The sequence below is a fragment of the Oncorhynchus clarkii genome, chromosome 31, assembly GCF_045791955.1.
Source record: "Oncorhynchus clarkii lewisi isolate Uvic-CL-2024 chromosome 31, UVic_Ocla_1.0, whole genome shotgun sequence".
In the NCBI taxonomy this organism is placed as follows: Eukaryota; Metazoa; Chordata; class Actinopteri; order Salmoniformes; family Salmonidae; genus Oncorhynchus; species Oncorhynchus clarkii.
Genome location: NC_092177.1, coordinates 25697665 through 25718252, shown reverse-complemented (window position 1 = coordinate 25718252; position 20588 = coordinate 25697665). Strand labels below are relative to the sequence as shown.

The 20588-nt window shown below is 47.0% G+C and overlaps 2 protein-coding genes across 3 annotated transcripts in view; one reads left to right on the top strand and one right to left on the bottom strand.

Annotated features, from left to right (window-relative positions):
• The window catches only part of LOC139391188 (dedicator of cytokinesis protein 2-like), a 140919-nt gene that overhangs the window by 34202 nt on the left and 86129 nt on the right, over positions 1 to 20588 (bottom strand). The gene's annotated exons all lie outside the window — the stretch shown is intronic.
• LOC139390450 (mucin-4-like) overlaps positions 17162 to 20588 on the top strand; it is a 13943-nt gene continuing 10516 nt past the window's right edge. The window contains exons 1-2 of the mRNA XM_071137578.1: positions 17162 to 18899; positions 20257 to 20331. Coding sequence (XP_070993679.1) covers positions 17254 to 18899; positions 20257 to 20331 — 1721 coding nt within the window. The 5' untranslated portion in view covers positions 17162 to 17253. The remainder of the gene's footprint in view (positions 18900 to 20256; positions 20332 to 20588) is intronic.

The following is a 20588-nucleotide window of genomic DNA, read 5'->3' as shown; positions in this document are numbered from 1 at the left end:
ATGAATCTAGAAGATTTTGTCGGCAGTCGAGGACAGATGGACACATCTTAAAGCAAAACAGATGCACACAGAAGGAGACAATGACACCTAGTACAGACAGACAGACAGACTGGCAGACAGAAACACCTTAAAGGTCCAATATGCAGCTGTTTTTATCTCAATGTCAAATCATTTCTGGGTAACAGTTAAAACCCTCTTAAGGATCCGACCCTTTTTTTAAATTTTCTCCGAAAATGACATACCCAAATCTAACTGCCTGTAGCTCAGGACCTGAAGCAAGGATATGCATATTCTTGATACCATTTGAAAGGAAACACTTTGACGTTTGTGGAAATGTGAAAATAATGTAGGTGAATATAACACATTAGATCTGGTAAAAGATAATACAAGAAAAAAACTGTGTTTTTGTATTTTTTGTACCATCTTTGAAATGCAATAGAAAGGCCATTATGTATTATTCCAGCCCAGGTGCAATTTGATTTTGGCCACTAGATGGCAGCAGTGTATGTGCAATGTTTTAGACTGATCCAATGAACCATTGAATATCTGTTCAAAATGTTGTATCAAGACTGCCCAAATGTGCCTAATTGGTTAATTAATTCATTTTCAATTTCTTAATTGTGCACGCTCCTCAAACAATAGCATGGTATTAATTCACTGTAATAGCTACTGTAAATTGGGCAGTGCAGTTAGATGAACAAGCATTTAAGCTTTCTGCCCATATCAGACACTGTGTGTCTATGTCCTGGGAATTATTTTTGTTACTTACAACCTCATGCTAATCGTTATTAGCCAACGTTATCTCAACGCCCTGCGGGGAGGACACCGATCCCGTAAAGGTTTTAAGTACCTCACAGCAATTGTTTTCAATTAAAATGATCTAAATTAAACAAAAACAGCTTCTTATCAAAGAGCAATTTCGCAGGACTGTCTGTGAGTGGTCTAAGTGGGGAGGAGAAAACTGAAAACTAGCTGTTATTGGCAGACAAGTTCGGAACTGTCTTACATTTAAAGGGCATTAACATAATTTTCACAATTTGACAGAATTATCCCAACCTCATAGTGTGATATTTTTTACACAAGTTTTGACTGCACTGGACCTTTAATACAGAGACAGAGACACGTGAGCACAAACACAAAGAGAGAGGCACCAATGCTATCTTAGACTGACAGTCATGCATAGAGACACAATCAACCGAACTGCATGACAGAAGAGGCCTTTTTTTTGTCATTCAATTTTCTCTGCCTCATTCTCTCGTCCTTTTTTTCTTCTCTCCCTCGCCCTCAAGTGAGAAGTCATTATGGGACTGTGATCTTTTATTTTTCATCTTTCAAAAATAGACTATTTTAAAACGAGTCTCTTAGCTGCCTGCGGCTTTACGAGAACACACACAAGCATGTGCACATGCACGGACACATGCACGGACACATTCTGCTTTGACACCAAGGTTTCTGTTAATGAAGGAGGATGGGGGAGAAATGGAGCGAGACACGGCAATGGAGAGAGAGATGGAGAGGGAGAGAGATGGAGATGGAGAGAGAGCTGGAGAGGGAGATGGAGAGAGAGATGGAGAGGGAGAGAGATGGAGGGAGAGAGAGAGATGGAGAGAGAGAGATGGAGAGAGAGATGAGGGAGAGAGAGAGAGAGAGGGAGAGGGAGAGAGATAGAGGGAGAGAGGGAGAGGGAGAGAGATGGAGGGAGAGAGAGGGAGATGTACAAATGGATGGAAAGTAGATTTGGGGGAAAACACACACATATTTCTTTCCACAGGGCCGGGGGGTGAGACAGGGATGCAGCTTAAGCCCCACCCTATTCAACATATATATCAAGGAATTGGCGAGGGCACTAGAACAGTCTGCAGGCCGGCCTCACCCTACTAGAATCTGAAGTCAAGTGTCTACTGTTTGCTGATGATCTGGTTCTTCTGGCTCGAGATACTCAGCTAGTCTAAAGAATGCCAGTTTTATTGCGTTTTTAATCAGAACAACAGTTTTCAGCTGTGCTAACATAATTGCTAAAGGGTTTTCTAGTAATCAATTAGCCTTTTAAAATTAGCCATTGGAACACAGTAGTGATGGTTGCTGATAATGGGCCTCTGTAAACCTATGTAGATATTGTCACGCCCTGACCTTAGTATTCTTTGTTTTCTTTATTATTTTGGTTAGGTCAGGGTGTGACATGGGTGATATGTGTGTTTTTGTTTTATTCTAGGGTGTTTGTACTGTCTAGGGGTTTTTGTAGGTTCATGGGGTTGTTTTTATCTAGGTGTTTATGTTGGTCTATGGTTGCCTAGATTGGATCTCAATTAGAGGCAGGTGTTTATCGTTGTCTCTGATTGGGAACCATATTTAGGCAGCCATCTTCTTTGGGTATTTCGTGGGTTATTGTCTATGTTATGTTGCACGTTAGCACATTGTTTATATAGCGGTCACGTTCGTCTTCTTCGTTTTGTTGTTTTTGTTTAAGTGTTCTTCGTGTTCTTCATTTAATAAAGAAGAATGTATTCTAACCACGCTGCGCTTTGGTCTACTCCATACGACGATCGTGACAGATACTCCATAGAAAATCAGCTGATTGCAGCTACAGTAGTCATTTACATTAACATTAACAATGTCTTCACTGTATTTCTGATCAATTTGCTGTTATTTTAATGGACAAAAAAAAAACAAGGACATTTCTAAGTGACCCCAAACTTTTGAACAGCAGTGTAGATCTTCTGCACAGATTCTGTCAGACCTGGGCCCTGACTGTAAATCTTAGTAAACACCAATAATGGTCTTTCAAAAAAGGTCCCGTTCCCAGGACCACGAATACAAATTCCATCTAGACACTGTTGGCCTAGAGCACACAAAAAACTATACATACCTCGGCCTAAACATCAGCGCCAAAGGTAACTTCTTCAAAGCTGTGAACGATCTGAGAGACAAGGCAAGAATGGCCTTCTGTGCCATCAAAAGGAACATCAAATTCGACATACCAATTAGGATCTGGTTAAAAATACCCATTGCCTTTTATGGTTGTGAGGTCACCAACCAAGAACTCACAAAATGGGACAATCAACAAATTGAGACTCTGCATGCAGAATTCCGTAGGCAGAACGGGCTCTCAAGAGAAGATAGGCTTGTGCACACTGCGCACAAAACTAGGTGGAAACTGTACTGCACTTCCTAACCTCCTGCCAAATGTATGACCATATTAGAGACACATATTTCCCGCAGATTACACAGACTCACAAAGGATTTGAAAACAAACCCAATTTTGATAAACTCCCATATCGATGGCTGAAATACCACAGTGTGACATCACAGCAGCAAGATTTGTGACCTCAAAAGAAAAGGGTGAACCAGTGAAGAACAAACATTGTAAATACAACCTATATTTATGTTTATTTATTTTTCCTTGTGTACTTTACCCATTTGCACATCGTTACAAGACTGTATATATACGTAATATGACATTTGAAATGTATTTATTATTTTGGAACTTCTGTGAGTGTAATGTTTACTGTTCATTTTTTATTTCGCTTTTGCTTATTATTTATTTCACTTGCTTTGGCAACGTTAACATATGTTTCCCATGTCAATAAAGCCCCTTAAATTGAAATTGAGAGAGAGAGATGGAGAGAGAGAGAGAGAGAGAGAGAGAGAGAGAGAGAGAGAGAGAGAGAGAGAGAGAGAGAGAGAGAGAGAGAGAGAGAGCAGTGTAATTAGACAGTGTGTTTGCATGTCAGAGTGTACTGATTGGACAGATCAATGACTTCACAGATCAACGTCTCTCCATCAGGTACAAAGAGATCTAACAAGACCCTTTCTAACAACCCCAGCTAACACCCTGAGATATGGAGCGAGACAGAGAGGAAGGGAGAGAAGGAGGGTGGAGGAGAGGAGGAGAGAGTCTGAGATGAGAGAAATCAGAAATACATTCAGACACAGTAGCCTGACCCCTAAAGCTATATCCCCCCTCTCAACTCCTCCTTTCATCCTAAAACTACATCCCTCATCTCCTTTCCTCCTTTCCTCCCTCCCTCCCTCCCTCCCTCCCTCCCTCCCTCCCTCCCTCCCTCCCTCCGTCCTCATCTTTCAGTAATGTGCACCTCTTCTCATCAAAACATCCTCCGAATCAAATTACTGAGAGCTAAGAGAGAGCAAACACTCATTGCCCACCACACCATGCTATGTGTCTGTGTGTGTCTGTGTGTGGGTGCTGTGTGTGTGTGTATCTTTGTCTACGTGTGAGATTCCTCTCACAGATAACATAAAGGTGTATTGCAATTATTGTGCATTGGGTGTGTAGCTGTGGGTGTATTTCATTCTAACATACACACATACACACACACACACAGATATTCCCCTCATCTCAGCAGAGGTTAATTGAAACTTGACACAAGGTGAGTTTTCAGAGCTGCAAACATCACTGGTTATTTTCGGTAAGGGTCAGAGCATTCAGATACACACATCAGCGGACATCCTAGGGAACACAAACACCCCAATTTATCACCGATTAAACCAGAGAGTATTGACTAAGTCCTGACAGCCATCAATAAAAACACACACTAAAACATGCATGTGCACCATTCAGCAATCAAAAAACAAGTTGACCTCTCTGTTTTGATCTCTCTTTTCTTTCCTTTCCTCTCAATCCCTCTATCTTGCTCCATGTCACACTAAGGGAGTGTAGAGAAAGTCCCTCTCTTCTCTCTCCATGTCACACTAAGGGAGTGTAGAGAAAGTCCCTCTCTTCTCTCTCCATGTCACACTAAGGGAGTGTAGAGAAAGTCCCTCTCTTCTCTCTCCATGTCACACTAAGGGAGTGTAGAGAAAGTCCCTCTCTTCTCACTCTATGTCACACTAAGGGAGTGTACAGAGGTCCCTCTCTTCTCTCTCTCCATGTCACACTAAGGGAGTGTACAGTGGTCCCTTTCCCCTGGTAAGGACTGGTTGGGTCTGGTCCGGTCTGGTTGGGACTGGTCTCGTCTGGTCGGGTCAGGACTGGTCTAGTCTGGTCTAGTCTGGTCAGGACTGGTCTAGTCTGGCTAGTCTAGTCTGGTCAGGACTAGTCTAGTCTAGTCTGGTCTGGTCTGGTCAGGAACGGTCTAGTATGGTCTAGTCTGGTCTGGTCAGGAATGGTCAGGTCTAGTCTGGTCAGAAATGGTCTTGTCATGTCTAGTCTGGTCAGGACTAGTCTGCTCAGGTCTAGTCTGATCAGGGATGGTCAGGTCTGGACAGGTCTAGCCTGGTCAGGTCTAGTCTGGTCAGGACTGGTCAGGTCAGGTCTAGTCTGATCAGGGATGGTCAGGTCTGGACAGGTCTAGTCTGGTCAGGACTAGTCTGCTCAGGTCTAGTCTGATCAGGGATGGTCAGGTCTGGACAGGTCTAGCCTGGTCAGGTCTAGTCTGGTCAGGACTGGTCAGGTCAGGACTGGTCAGGACTGGTCTAGTCAGGACTGGTCTAGTCAGGACTGGTCTAGTCTAGTCTAGTCTGGTCTAGTCAGGTCTAGTCAGGACTGGTCAGGACTGGTCAGGACTGGTCAGGACTGGTCTAGTCTAGTCTGGTCTAGTCAGGTCTAGTCAGGACTGGTCTAGTCAGGTCTAGTCAGGACTGGTCAGGTCAGGTCAGGTCTAGTCTGGTCAGGTCTAGTCAGGTCTAGTCAGGACTGGTCAGGTCAGGACTGGTCAGGTCAGGACTGGTCAGGTCAGGTCTGGTCAGGTCTAGTCAGGACTGGTCAGGTCAGGTCTAGTCAGGACTGGTCAGGTCAGGACTGGTCAGGTCAGGTCTAGTCAGGACTGGTCAGGTCAGGACTGGTCAGGTCAGGACTGGTCAGGTCAGGACTTGCACATGGCCAGGGAAACACGGACACACAATTCATTAACACAGGAAAGAGAGAGAGGAGGGGGAGATAGAAAAGAGAGAGAGGAGGGGAAGATAGAGGGTAGAGAGAATGACAGAGATAGAGAAAGGAGAGAGAAAGATGGTGAGAGAGACGCTGAGATAGAGAAAGAGGGAGAAATGGTGAGAGAGAGAAATGGTGAGAGAGCGAGAGAGAAACAGTGAGAGAGAGCGAGAGAGGGAGAGAGAGAGATAGATAAAGAGAGAGAGAGATAGAGGAGGAAGGGGGGGTAGAGCAAGAGGGAAACAGAGAGAGAGAGATAGAGGAGGAAGAGGGGGTAGAGCAAGAGGGAAAGAGAGAGAGAGAGGAGGAAGAGGGGGTAGAGCAAGAGGGAAAGAGAGAGAGAGATAGAGGAGGAAGAGGGGGTAGAGCAAGAGGGAAAGAGAGAGAGAAATAGAGGAGGAAGAGGGGGTAGAGCAAGAGGGAAAGAGAGAGAGAAATAGAGGAGGAAGAGGGGGTAGAGCAAGAGGGAAACAGAGAGAGAGAGAGAGAGAGAGAGAGAGAGAGAGAGAGAGAGATAGAGGAGGAGGAGGGGGTAGAGCAAGAGGGAAAGAGAGAGAGAGAAATAGAGGAGGAAGAGGGGGTAGAGCAAGAGGGAAACAGAGAGAGAGAGCGATAGAGGAGGAAGAGGGGGTAGAGCAAGAGGGAAAGAGAGAGAGAGAGAGATAGAGGAGGAATAGGGGGTAGAGCAAGAGGGAAAGAGAGAGAGAGATAGAGGAGGAAGAGGGGGTAGAGCAAGAGGGAAAGAGAGAGAGAGATAGAGGAGGAAGAGGGGGTAGAGCAAGAGGGAAACAGAGAGAGAGACTGTGGGTGAGATAGAGGGAGGGACAGGAGGAGAGAGAGAGGGGATCAGTTAGCTCCGCTGTGCTCGGGATTCGGCAACTCCGAGAGAGCGAGAAAGTGACTGAGAGAGGGGGGAGAAGCGCTGGACTAACACAGTTGACTGGAGGAGTGTGAGAGAGAAAGGAGGAGAGGAGAGAGAAGAGGTGTGTGTGGATAGGAGCTGAGGAATAGCCTAAAGGAGTGGAGGTGAGTCAGAGACTGATCAACAGTAGTTATAGAGGACAGGTCTGAGGTACGGGATGTCTGGTTCACTCTGGTAGGAACCATCATTATACAACCCCTGTGCTTTTGAGGCTTCCCCTGAGTCGTTGTGTTGTTTGCATGTTGTTAGTGTTTGTTTGTGAGTGCGTGTGTTTGTGTGTGTGTTAGTTCATGTGTTAGTTCATGTTGGTATGTGGACATTGAATTGAGAGTTATTGTTTGTCCTGCAATGGGGGGGGTTTGTGTTGCCAAGTGTCCCAGCACTATGTTTTTCTCTTCAGCCATGCAATCACTGAGAGTGATTTTGATCCAACAAGGGCGTGTGTATGTGTGACGCTGTGTTTATCTCATGCAACATTTATCCTGACTTTTGCATTGTGTTGGTGTGATTGTGCGTGTGTGCATCAGGCATGCATGTGTGTATTTACAATCTGCTATATAAAGCCCTATGAACTGGAAGTGGTGTTTAAAGCTCTGTGTGTGTGTGTGTGTGTGTGTGTGTGTGTGTGTGTGTGTGTGTGTGAGTGTGTTTGTGTTTTACCTCTCGTGAATAGCTGAAAGCTGCCCTGGGTGTATTGCTGCAGATACTCCCTTCTCATAGAATCCATGGTCACACAGATCTAAATTGAAGTGTGTGTTAGTGTTTATGCGGCACAAGCGTGTGAGAGATGCGTGTGTTTGTTTGCATACTGTATGTGTGTATGTGTGCTGCATAGGGCGCGTGTACCCCATGCATGTGTGTGTGTGTGTGTGTGTGTGTCTATATCCATGTGTGTGTGTGTGTGTGTGTGTGTGTGTGTGTGTGTGTGTGTGTGTGTGTGTGTGTGTGTGTGTGTGTGTGTGTGTGTGTGTGTGTGTGTGGGTGTGTGTGTGTGTGTGTGGGTGTGTGGGTGGGTGTGTGTGTGTGGGTGTGTGTGTGTGTCTATATCCATGCATGTGTGTGCTCACTGTTCCCTTTTGCCCACTCCACTTTACCTCCTTCAGTACCCTGGGTTCTAACAGAGGCCCAGACTGATGGAAAGTAAACACCGAGAGGTAGAAATAGACATAGATCGAGAGAGGGAGGAGAGGAGACAGAGAGAGAGAGAGAGAGAGAGACAGACAGACAGACAGCACAGAGGGAGTAGAGATGAGTTAGAGAGAGAGAAGCAGACAGCATAGAGGGAGGAAAGACGAGTTAGAGAGAGACAGACAGACAGACAGACAGACAGACAGACAGACAGACAGACGAGAAGACGGACAGACGGACAGACGGACAGACGGACAGACAGACAGACAGCATAGAGGGAGGAGAGACGAGTTAGAGAGAGACAGACAGACAGACCTATAGCATAGAGGGAGGAGAGACGAGTTAGAGAGAGACAGACAGACAGACAGACAGACGAGAAGACGGACAGACGGACAGACGGACAGACAGACCTATAGCATAGAGGGAGGAGAGACGAGATAGAGACAGACAGACAGACAGACAGACCTATAGCATAGAGGGAGGAGAGACGAGTTAGAGAGAGACAGACAGACAGACAGACAGACCTATAGCATAGAGGGAGGAGAGACGAGTTAGAGAGAGACAGACAGTGTGTGTGTGTGTGTGTGTGTGTGTGTGTGTGTGTGTGTGTGTGTGTGTGTGTGTGTGTGTTTTATCAGGCCAGTGACAGAGAGGCAGGGCCACAGACACACTGATTATCAGACAGAAATAAAAGAAAGAAGGACAGGGGGGTTGACAGAGACAGTGGACGATGATATAGGACTGACAGAGAGACAGTGGGATGATGATATAGGGATGAGAGAGAGACAGGTGGATAATGATATAGGGATGACAGAGACAAAGACAGGGGGCTAATGATATATGGATGAGAGAGTAACAGGGGGATAATGATGTAGGGATGACAGAGAGACAGTGGGATGATGATATCGCGATGACAGAGACAAAGAGAGTGGGATAATGATATAGGGATGACAGAGATAAAGACAGGGGGCTAATGATATAGGGATGACGGAGACAAATAGACTGGGGGCTAATGATATAGGGATGAGAGAGACAGGGGTATAATGATATAGGGATGAGAGAGACAGGTGGATAATGATATAGCGATGAGAGAGAGACAGGGGGATAATGATATAGCGATGACAGAGAGACAGGGGAATAATGATATAGGGATGACAGAGACAAAGAGAGTGGGATAATGATATAGGGATGACAGAGACAAAGACAGGGGGTTAATGATATAGGGATGAGAGAGAGACAGGTGGATAATGATATAGGGATGAGAGAGAGACAGGGGGATAATGATGTAGGGATGACAGAGAGAGACATGGGGATGAGAGAGAGACAGGGGATAATGATATAGGGATGATAGAGAGACAGGGGGATAATGATATAGGGATGACAGAGAGAGACAGGGGGATAATGATATAGGGATGAGAGAGAGACAGGGGGATAATGATATAGCGATAACAGCGAGACAGGGTGGATAATGATATAGGGATGAGAGAGTGACAGGATGATAATGATAAAGGGATGACAGAGAGACAGTGGGATGATGATATAGGGATGACAGAGAGACAGTGGGATGATGATGTAGGGATGAGAGAGAGACAGGGGGCTAATGATGTAGGGATGACAGAGAGACAGTGGGATAATGATATAGCGATGACAGAGACAAAGAGAGTGGGATAATGATATAGGGATGACAGAGATAAAGACAGGGGGCTAATGTTATAGGGATGACGGAGACAAATAGACTGGGGGCTAATGATATAGGGATGAGAGAGAGACAGAGGGATAATGATATAGGGATGACAGAGATAAAGACAGGGGGCTAATGTTATAGGGATGACGGAGACAAATAGACAGTGGGATAATAATATAGGGATGAAAGAGAGAGATAGGGGGCTAATGATGTAGGGATGACAGAGTGAAATAGACAGGGGGCTTGAGAGACAGGGGGATAATGATATAGGGATGACAGAGAGAGACAGGGGATAATGATATAGGGATGAGAGAGAGACATGGCGATAATGATATAGGGATGAGAGAGAGACAGGGGGATAATGATATAGGGATGAGAGAGAGACAGGGGGATAATGATGTAGGGATGACAGAGAGAGACATGGGGATGAGAGAGAGACATGGGATAATGATATAGGGATGAGAGAGAGACAGGGGGATAATGATATAGGGATGACAGAGAGAGACAGGGGGATAATGATATAGGGATGAGAGAGAGACAGGGGGATAATGATATAGGGATGAGAGAGAGACAGGGGGATAATGATATAGGGATGACAGAGAGAGACAGGGGGATAATGATATAGGGATGAGAGAGAGACAGGGGGATAATGATATAGGGATGAGAGAGACAGGTGGATAATGATATAGGGATGACAGAGAGAGACATGGGGATGAGAGAGAGACAGGGGATAATGATATAGGGATGAGAGAGAGACAGGGGGATAATGATATAGGGATGACAGAGAGAGACAGGGGGATAATGATATAGGGATGAGAGAGTGACAGGATGATAATGATAAAGGGATGACAGAGAGACAGTGGGATGATGATATAGGGATGACAGAGAGACAGTGGGATGATGATGTAGGGATGAGAGAGAGACAGGGGGCTAATGATGTAGGGATGACAGAGAGACAGTGGGATAATGATATAGCGATGACAGAGACAAAGAGAGTGGGATAATGATATAGTGATGACAGAGATAAAGACAGGGGGCTAATGTTATAGGGATGACGGAGACAAATAGACTGGGGGCTAATGATATAGGGATGAGAGAGAGACAGAGGGATAATGATATAGGGATGACAGAGATAAAGACAGGGGGCTAATGTTATAGGGATGACGGAGACAAATAGACAGTGGGATAATAATATAGGGATTGAAGAGAGAGATAGGGGGCTAATGATGTAGGGATGACAGAGTGAAATAGACAGGGGGCTTGAGAGACAGGGGGATAATGATATAGGGATGACAGAGAGAGACAGGGGATAATGATATAGGGATGAGAGAGAGACATGGGGATAATGATATAGGGATGAGAGAGAGACAGGGGGATAATGATATAGGGATGACAGAGACAAAGACAGGGGGTTAATGATATAGGGATGAGAGAGAGACAGGTGGATAATGATATAGGGATGAGAGAGAGACAGGGGGATAATGATGTAGGGATGACAGAGAGAGACATGGGGATGAGAGAGAGACAGGGGATAATGATATAGGGATGAGAGAGAGACAGGGGGATAATGATATAGGGATGACAGAGAGAGACAGGGGGATAATGATATAGGGATGAGAGAGAGACAGGGGGATAATGATATAGCGATGACAGAGAGACAGGGGGATAATGATATAGGGATGACAGAGACAAAGACAGTGGGATAATGATATAGGGATGAATGAGACAAAGACAGGGGGCTAATGATATAGCGATGACAGCAATAGACAGGGGGTAATTATATAGGGATAACAGAGAGAAAAAGACAAAGGGCTAATGAGATAGCGATGACAGAGAGAAATATAAATAGACGGTGGGTGTTGCCATCGTGACCAGTGAACTGAGATAAGGCGGAGCTTTACCTAGCATGGACTTGTAGATGACCTGGAGCCAGTGGGTCTGGCGACGAATATGTAGCGAGGGCCAGCCGACTAGAGCATACAGGTCGCAGTGGTGGGTGGTAAAAGGTGCTTTAGTAACAAAACGGATGCCACTGTGATAAACTGCATCCAGTTTATTGGAAGCTATTTTGTAGATGACATCGCCAAAGTTGAGGATCGGTAGGATAGTCAGTTTTACTAGGGTAAGTTTGGCGGCGTGATTGAAGGAGGCTTTGTTGCGGAATAGAAAGCCGGCTCTTGATTTGATTTTAGATTGGAGATGTTTGATATGAGTCTGGAAGGAGAGTTTACAGTCTAGCCAGACACCTAGGTACTTATAGATGTCCACATATTCTAGGTCGGAACCATCCAGGGTGGTGATGCTAGTCGGGCGTGCGGGTGCAGGCAGCGAACCGTTGAAAGCATGCATTTGGTTTTACTAGCGTTTAAGAGCAGTTGGAGGCCACAGAATGAGTGTTTTATGGCATTGAAGCTCGTTTGGAGGTTAGATAGAACAGTGTCCAAGGAAGGGCCAGAAGTATACAGAATGGTGTCGTCTGCGTAGAGGTGGATCAGGGAATCGCCCGCAGCAAGAGCAACATCATTGATATATACAGCGAAAAGAGTCGGCCCAAGAATTGAACCCTGTGGCACCCCCATAGAGACTGCCGGAGGACCAGACAACATGCCCTCCGATTTGACACACTGAACTCAATCTGCAAAGTAGTTGGTGAACCAGGCAAGGCAGTCATTAGAAAAACCGAGGCTACTGAGTCTGCCGATAAGAATATTGTGATTGACAGAGTCGAAAGCCTTGGCCAGGTCGATGAAGACAGCTACACATTACTGTATTTTATCGATGGCGGTTAGGATGGGCAAGTACAGGACGTTAGTCTATCTCCTGTTTCTGTAGCATGAGGCAGCTGGATGGACAAGTACACCCCCTGGACAGGACGTTAGTCTATCTCCTGTTTCTGTAGCATGAGGCAGCTGGATGGACAAGTACACCCCCTGGACAGGACGTTAGTCTATCTCCTGTTTCTGTAGCATGAGGCAGCTGGATGGACAAGTACACCCCCTGGACAGGACGTTAGTCTATCTCCTGTTTCTGTAGCATGAGGCAGCTGGATGGACAAGTACACCCCCTGGACAGGACGTTAGTCTATCTCCTGTTTCTGTAGCATGAGGCAGCTGGATGGACAAGTACACCCCCTGGACAGGACGTTAGTCTATCTCCTGTTTCTGTAGCATGAGGCAGCTGGATGGACAAGTACACCCCCTGGACAGGACGTTAGTCTATCTCCTGTTTCTGTAGCATGAGGCAGCTGGATGGACAAGTACACCTCCTGGACAGGACGTTAGTCGATCTCCTGTTTCTGTAGCATGAGGCAGCTGGATGGACAAGTACACCCCCTGGACAGGACGCAATCTTTCTCCTTAACACTAGACAAGCAGAGATGCACTTACTATCATTCTTCTTTATTTAACATTTATTTAACTAGTCAAGTCAGTTAAGAACATATTCTTATTTACAATGACGGCCCACCCCGGCCGCCCTATGGGACTCCCAATCATGGCTGGATGTGATGCAGCCTGGATTTGAACCAGGGACTGCAGTGCCCCTTCTTGCAGTGAAATGCAGTGCCTTAGACCGCTGCGCCACTCGGGAGCCCAGCAGGTCCTATTTGTACAGTCTTTGGTATGACTCAGCCAAGGATGGGAGAGAAGAGACAGACAGTGAGTGATGGGAGAGAAGAGAGAGACAGTGAGTGATGGGAGAGAAGAGAGACAGACAGTGATTGATGAGAGAGACAGTGATTGATGGGAGAGAAGAGAGAGACAGTCAGTGATGGGAGAGAAGAGAGAGAGAGACAGTGATTGATGGGAGAGAAGAGAGAGACAGTGAGTGATGGGAGAGAAGAGAGAGAGACAGTGATTGATGGGACAGAAGAGAGAGACAGTGAGTGATGGGAGAGAAGAGAGAGACAGTGAGTGATGAGAGAGAAGAGACAGACAGTGAGTGATGGGAGAGAAGAGAGACAGACAGTGAGTGATGGGAGAGAAGAGAGACAGACAGTGAGTTATGGGAGAGAAGAGAGACAGACAGTGAGTGATGGGAGAGAAGAGAGCGACAGTGAGTGATGGGAGAGAAGAGAGAGCCAGTGAGTGATGGGAGAGAAGAGACAGACAGTGAGTGATTTGAGAGAAGAGAGAGACAGTGATTGATGGGAGAGAAGAGAGAGACAGTGATTGATGGGAGAGAAGAGAGAGACAGTGATTGATGGGAGAGAAGAGAGAGACAGTGAGTGATGGAAGAGAAGAGAGAGACAGTGATTGATGGGAGAGAAGAGAGACAGTGAGTGATGGGAGAGAAGAGAGAGACAGTGATTGATGGGCGAGAAGAGAGAGACAGTGAGTGATGGGAGAGAAGAGAGAGACAGTGAGTGATGAGAGAGACAGTGATTGATGGGAGAGAAGAGAGAGACAATGAGTGATGGGAGATAAGAGAGAGACAGTGATTGATGGGAGAGAAGAGAGAGACAGTGAGTGATGGGAGAGAAGAGAGAGATGAGAGAGACAGTGAGTGATGGGAGAGAAGAGGGAGATAGTGAGTGATGGGAGAGAAGAGAGAGACAGTGATTGATGGGAGAGAAGAGAGACAGACAGTGAGTGATGGGAGAGAAGAGAGCGATAGTGAGTGATGGGAGAGAAGAGAGAGACAGTGATTGATGGGAGAGAAGAGAGACAGACAGTGAGTGATAGGAGAGAAGAGAGCGACAGTGAGTGATGGGAGAGAAGAGAGAGACAGTGATTGATGGGAGAGAAGAGACAGAGAAAAATATAATGGAGAATATTTAGAGATAAAAAGGAAAAAAGGATAGAGATAAAAGAGGGAGTAATTGGAGGAAGAAAGGGAGGGAGTAGGAAGATGAGGGAGGAGGAGGAAGAGGAGAAGGAGGAGGAGAAGGAGGAGGAGGAGGAAGAGGAGTGAGCAGGAAGAGGAGGAAGAGGAGAAGGAGGAGGAAGAGGAGTGAGGAGGGGGAAGAGAAGGAGGAGAGGGAGAGGAGTGAGGAGGAAGAGGAGGGAGGAGGAGGAAAAGGAGGAGGAGGAAGAGGAGGGAGGAAGAGGAGGGGGAGGAGGAAAAGGTGGAAAAACAAGAATAGACAAAGAACAAAATAAATAGAACACAGTCTGAATAGAAACAAGAATACTGAGGAAACTGGTACACCTCACTAGCTCTTCTCATAAAGAGGGTGTGTGTGTCTGCTGTTAACCCCAAAGCTAATGAATTGGAAAGAGAACAGTACAGTAATCCTCTCCCCCACTTCCTCTCCTTGTCCCAATTCTGCATCCTGAAAACACACACACACATCAGAGCTGCATTATCTTTGCCTCTGGATATAATCTCCATACTGGGAATATTTAAGCTATAAGGCCCGAGGGGGTGTGGTATATGACCAATATACCACGGCTAAGGGCAGTGAACCCATGTGACTTGCATTTTGCATCAGAGCAGCCGTCTGAGCAGAGACCTGGAGACGACATAGTCCTGTCCTTGATTACTGTGCAGTAAAGCGGCCCTCACACACACACACGCACACCAGCCACCAATCGAAGGGTGAAAAATGAGGCTCACCTTGAGGTGACAGGGGACTCAATTCACTGGAGCTTTCAGCCCACTGTAACCACAGCAAGGAAACAAACACTGTCACACACACACACACTACGTCCGATCATCACTGTCCTCACACAGTGCCTCAGTGAATGTACACATATTCAAAACTTTTAAATACCAGTCAACTGTTCAGAATCTCTCTGTCTGTCTCAGTGTGGTGGCCGATGCTTTAAGAGAAGCTTCTCTGTGTCTATTGATTATGCTCTGACCGCAGGCAGGCTCAAAGGTGTCTGGGGTGTTACAGGTCTAAATGATTAACTTTACACAACATCTCTTCCCCACCTCACCCCGCTCTCTTTTTTTCAGTCTGGCCTCTCTCTCAACTATTCTCTTCAACTTCCCATCAACACACACACACACACACACACACGCACGCACGCACGCACGCACACACGCACGCAGACACGCAGGCAGACAGACAGACAGACAGACAGAGATGTAAAAATATCTCTCTCAAAACGTTTCTCTCATTCAGAGACAGTCTGCCCTTACATGCACGCAGTCATGAAAACTCATAAACACATGTGTCGACACATGACTGCCTTTCACACTGCCCCTTGACCCCCTACACCTCCTGTCATGGGACACCTGTTGCCATGGTGATATGGATAAACAGTGACTTTGGATGTTCACATGCATCCCTCTGGTGGCCAGGTTGACCTATTTTAAGAAATGCTTGTGGAGAAAAGGTTGAAGATCTTCGATAGGCTGATGAATTTTTTTACAGGAAGTAATCACTGTCACCTGGTGAGGTTAGCATAGGGCTAACATGTGCCAGGTTATCTGATGGGACCAGCTACAGAGTAGCATTCTATCACTTGACACTACGTCAATTATTTGAATTGGCTGATGCTTAAACTTAACCTTAAACATTTTCACATTATCTTCAGATTAGGTTTCACTTAACATCCATGCAACAATGTGAAAAAATCTGAACATGAACATTCTGTCTGTGTATGGAGGTGGTGTCGCAAATGGCACCCTATTCCCTATATGATGCAATACAACAGTTGTGTACTATAAATGGCATAGGGGGCCATTTGGGACACAGGGGGGGTTTTCCACCTGCAGTGGAGAGATCCAGTCTGCAGCCAGGTAGCCAGTAAAGCGGTTATGGTACTATAGTGGTCTCAGCTAAACCAGTCTCTTCTCTCCTCTCCTCTCCTCTCCTCTCCTCTCCTCTCCTCTCCTCTCCTCTCCTCTCCTCTCCTCTCCTCTCCTCTCCTCTCCTCTTCTCTTCTCTTCTCTTCTCCTCTTCTCTTCTTCTCTTCTCTTCTCTTCTCTTCTCTTCTCTTCTCTCCTCTCCTCTCCTCTCCTCTCCTCTCCTCTCCTCTCCTCTCCTCTCCTCTCCTCTTCTCTCCTCTCCTCTTCTCTTCTTCTCTTCTTCTCTTCTTCTCTTCTCTTCTCTTCTCTTCTCTCCTCTCCTCTCCTCTCCTCTTCTCTTCTCTTCTCTTCTCTTCTCTTCTCTCCTCTTCTCTTCTCTTCTCTTCTCTTCTTCTCTTCTCTTCTCTTCTCTTCTCTTCTCTCCTCTCCTCTCCTCTTCTCTCCTCTTCTCTCCTCTCGTCTCCTCTTCTCTCCTCTTCTCTTCTCTTCTCTTCTCTCCTCTCCTCTTCTCTTCTCTTCTCTTCTCTTCTCTTCTTCTCTTCTCTTCTCTTCTCTTCTCTCCTCTCCTCTCCTCTTCTCTCCTCTCCTCTTCTCTCCTCTCGTCTCCTCTTCTCTCCTCTTCTCTCATCCAATCAAGAAATGAAAAACCAGAGACATGACGACCAATGGTCAGACTGATTGGTGACGTCATACCAGTGACAGAAGCAGAGCTGGGACAGAACAACCATGGATTCTATGGTCAATGAGCAACAATACAGTAATCCACTGTAACTCTAGATCTCTCTCTCAACAACACTCTTCTCTTGGATAAACAGAGACCAGTGACTCATCTCTCCACTCAGATATAAGACTGCCTCCTCCCATTGGGATGTCACAGAGTGCCTCCTCCCCTTCTAGCTCCTCTGGGGGCTGAGCCAATTGACTGGGGCTATGGGCAGAAGGTTGGCTGATCCGACCAATCCGGTGCCTGCGCTGGGGGTGCCCCTGGCGGGGGGACGATGGGGGCCGCTGTGCAGTGTGGGGGTGCAGACCTCCCCCAGCCTTAGGACCCTCCCATCAATCAAACGCAGCCAGCCAAAACGGACGCAGCACCCAGAGACAGGACGGGGCAACAACCATGTCGTCACAGCAACGACAATGTCCTCAGAGACTGGGGTTGTTTGTGACTCAGGCAGCATTGGGGGCAGCAGTGGATTTGCCATTTCCAAGGAGATGAGTCAGAATGCCATCAACAGTCTGACAAAGGACGACATGGGGTCACAGGGGTCAGGGGGCGGAGTCTACTGTCAGATCAAAGCCATACGGGCCAATCCCAGGGAGTCTGGCCATAGGTCCAGCGGGAAATGGACATCTCGATACACCAATGGGAGTGTGGTCGCCCCTGAGGTGGTGGGCGGGGTCTGCACTGAGGGTGCTGAGGGCAATGAGCCAATCAGAGAGAGGAGGAGGGTCCAGTCTCTTAGAGGGGAGAAGTCTCGCCCTGGACTGAGGTCAGGGAGTCTGTCTCAGTCTGTGAGCTCTCATGCCACGCCTCCAAGGCCCTGTAGAATGATGACATCATCGTCGCCCCGTCTCTGTGGAACCTGCGGGCGGAGACAGTCCCAGGCTCCACCCATCTGCATGGCAACAGCGTGCCGCAGGCGAGCGGCAAATCAGATCACAGAAAGCCAGACTCTACCGATTCCTCCCCGGAAAAAGTCTGTACTCCCCAACCAGAACCGGAAAGACTCCCCTGTTCTGAACTCACACACACACACACCACCAACCCCACACACAGCTGTGAAGAACACTCAAACACAAACTCAGACATTGCCCTCTCCACATGCAACCCAAAGGATACACACTCTGCCTGAGAAAGATGCACCTGTGATCCCATGTCCCAACACTAAGGATACACAACACACACATACCCACACAACAGACCCAGAACCCAGGTTACCCAGGTTACATCAGAAAGAAACACACACACAGACAACAGACACACAGTCACACGCCATGAAGACAACATCTTCTCCAGCTACACAGTGTTTTCCAGACAGAAACACTGAGACGTCATCTGACAACCCAAACTCTCCACAAGACTCATCTACACAAGTCACCACCAAGCCGCCAACCCCAGTCCTCCTCCTAGGCACAAAATCCTTGGCCGCACCCCTTCTCCCACCTAAAAACTCCCCCAAACCCTGCCACCCTGCCCAGGTGAACACAAAACCAGCACCCCCTGTCCTTCAGACCCAACTCAAACCAACACCCCTCACCCCTTCCCTGCACCCCAAAGCATCACCAGCACAGCCAATGAAATCAGAAGCCTCCAAAACCCATGCTCCATTAAAAGACGCCCATGCTCCCCCTGCTGCCAATCTGGCCCCACAATGCAACGGGGCTCCAGGGGGGCTGGTGGGGCTACAGGCGGGGGTCCAGGCGGGGGTACCCAGAGGGTTACAAGGGTGTGTGTCAGGGGGCCTCCACGGGCGTCTCCACAGTGTGGAGGAGAGTCTGCTCTCCAACCAGGAGAAGATCAAGGTCCTCCTCAATGTTATCCAAGACCTGGAGAAGAGCAAGGCCCTCAGCGAAGGGTGAGAGAGGGAGGAGGGAGGGAGGGGTTTCTGAGTGTGTGCATGTGTGTGTGAGTGTGTGCATGTATGTGTGTGCTGTCAATCTGTCATCACTCACCATCTCTACCTCTGCTGTCAATCTGTCATCACTCACCATCTCTCCTTCTGCTCTCAATCTGTCATCACTCACCATCTCTCCCTCTGCTCTCAATCTGTCATCACTCACCATTTCTCCCTCTGCTGTCAATCTGTCATCACTCAAAATCTCTCCCTCTGCTGTCAATCTGTCATCACTCACCATCTCTCCCTCTCCTCTCAATCTGTCATCACTCACTATCTCTCCCTCTGCTGTAAATCTGTCATCAGTCAAAATCTCTCCCTCTGCTCTCAATCTGTCATCACTCACCATCTCTCCCTCTGCTCTCAATCTGTCATCACTCACCATTTCTCCCTCTGCTGTCAATCTGTCATCACTCAAAATCTCTCCCTCTGCTCTCAATCTGTCATCACTCACCATCTCTCCCTCTGCTCTCAATCTGTCATCACTCACCATCTCTCCCTCTGCTCTCAATCTGTCATCACTCACCATCTCTCCCTCTGCTCTCAATCTGCCATCACTCACCATTTCTCCCTCTGCTGTCAATCTGTCATCACTCAAAATCTCTCCCTCTGCTCTCAATCTGTCATCACTCACCATCTCTCCCTCTGCTCTCAATCTGTCATCACTCACCAACTCTCCCTCTGCTTTCAATCTGTCATCACTCACCATCTCTCCCTCTGCTGTCAATCTGTCATCCTTCACCATCTCTCCCTCTGCGGTCAATCTGTCATCATTCACCATCTCTCCCTCTGCTGTCAATCTGTCATCACTCACCATCTCTCCCCCTGCTGTCAATCTGTCATCACTCACCATCTCTCCCTCTGCTGTCAATCTGTCATCACTCACCATCTCTCCCTCTGCTCTCAATCTGTCATCATTCACCATCTCTCCCCTCTCTCCCCAGACTGCACCCCTCTCTTATTTTCCCTCTCTCCTCTCTTTCACTCTTTCACTCACTCCTCCTCCTCTAATACCAAATGAATCCCACCGAAATTATCATTGAAGATATAGCATTCATTTTTGAGCAGCACAGCAAGACTCCCAACAACAGGACACACACTGTCTGTCTGTCTGTCTGTCTGTCTGTCTGTCTGTCTGTCTGTCTGTCTGTCTTTCTTTCTGCCTGCCTGTGTGTGTGCGTGTGTGCGTGTGTGTGTGTGCCTTTAAGTGTGTGTTTGGTGTTGTACTATTGATGCTCTTCTGTGTTTTCCTCCTCATGCTGATATGTTGTTGTTGTTGTTGTTGTTGTTGTTGTTGTTGTTGTTGTTGTTGTGTCAGGCGCTGCTCATACAGAACTGGCCAGGACATCAACAACTGTCCCACCTGTCAGAAGACTGCCTGCATTATCTACAGGTATACCACCACAGTATACAAAACCTTCCTATTTGACCTTCACATTTTACTCATTTAGTCACTAACTTACACCTAATGGAAACATAACTAATTCCTTTTACAGTGATAAATAACACTAACATGTGAGAACAATATTTTTGTGACCAAATGTTTCATTTCGGAGATATAACAAGGTTGGTAGCAACATGGAAAATCATTGTGTAAATCTGTTTCAGCTCATGCTCTCTATATGGGCTGGCTGGCTGGCTGTCTCTCTC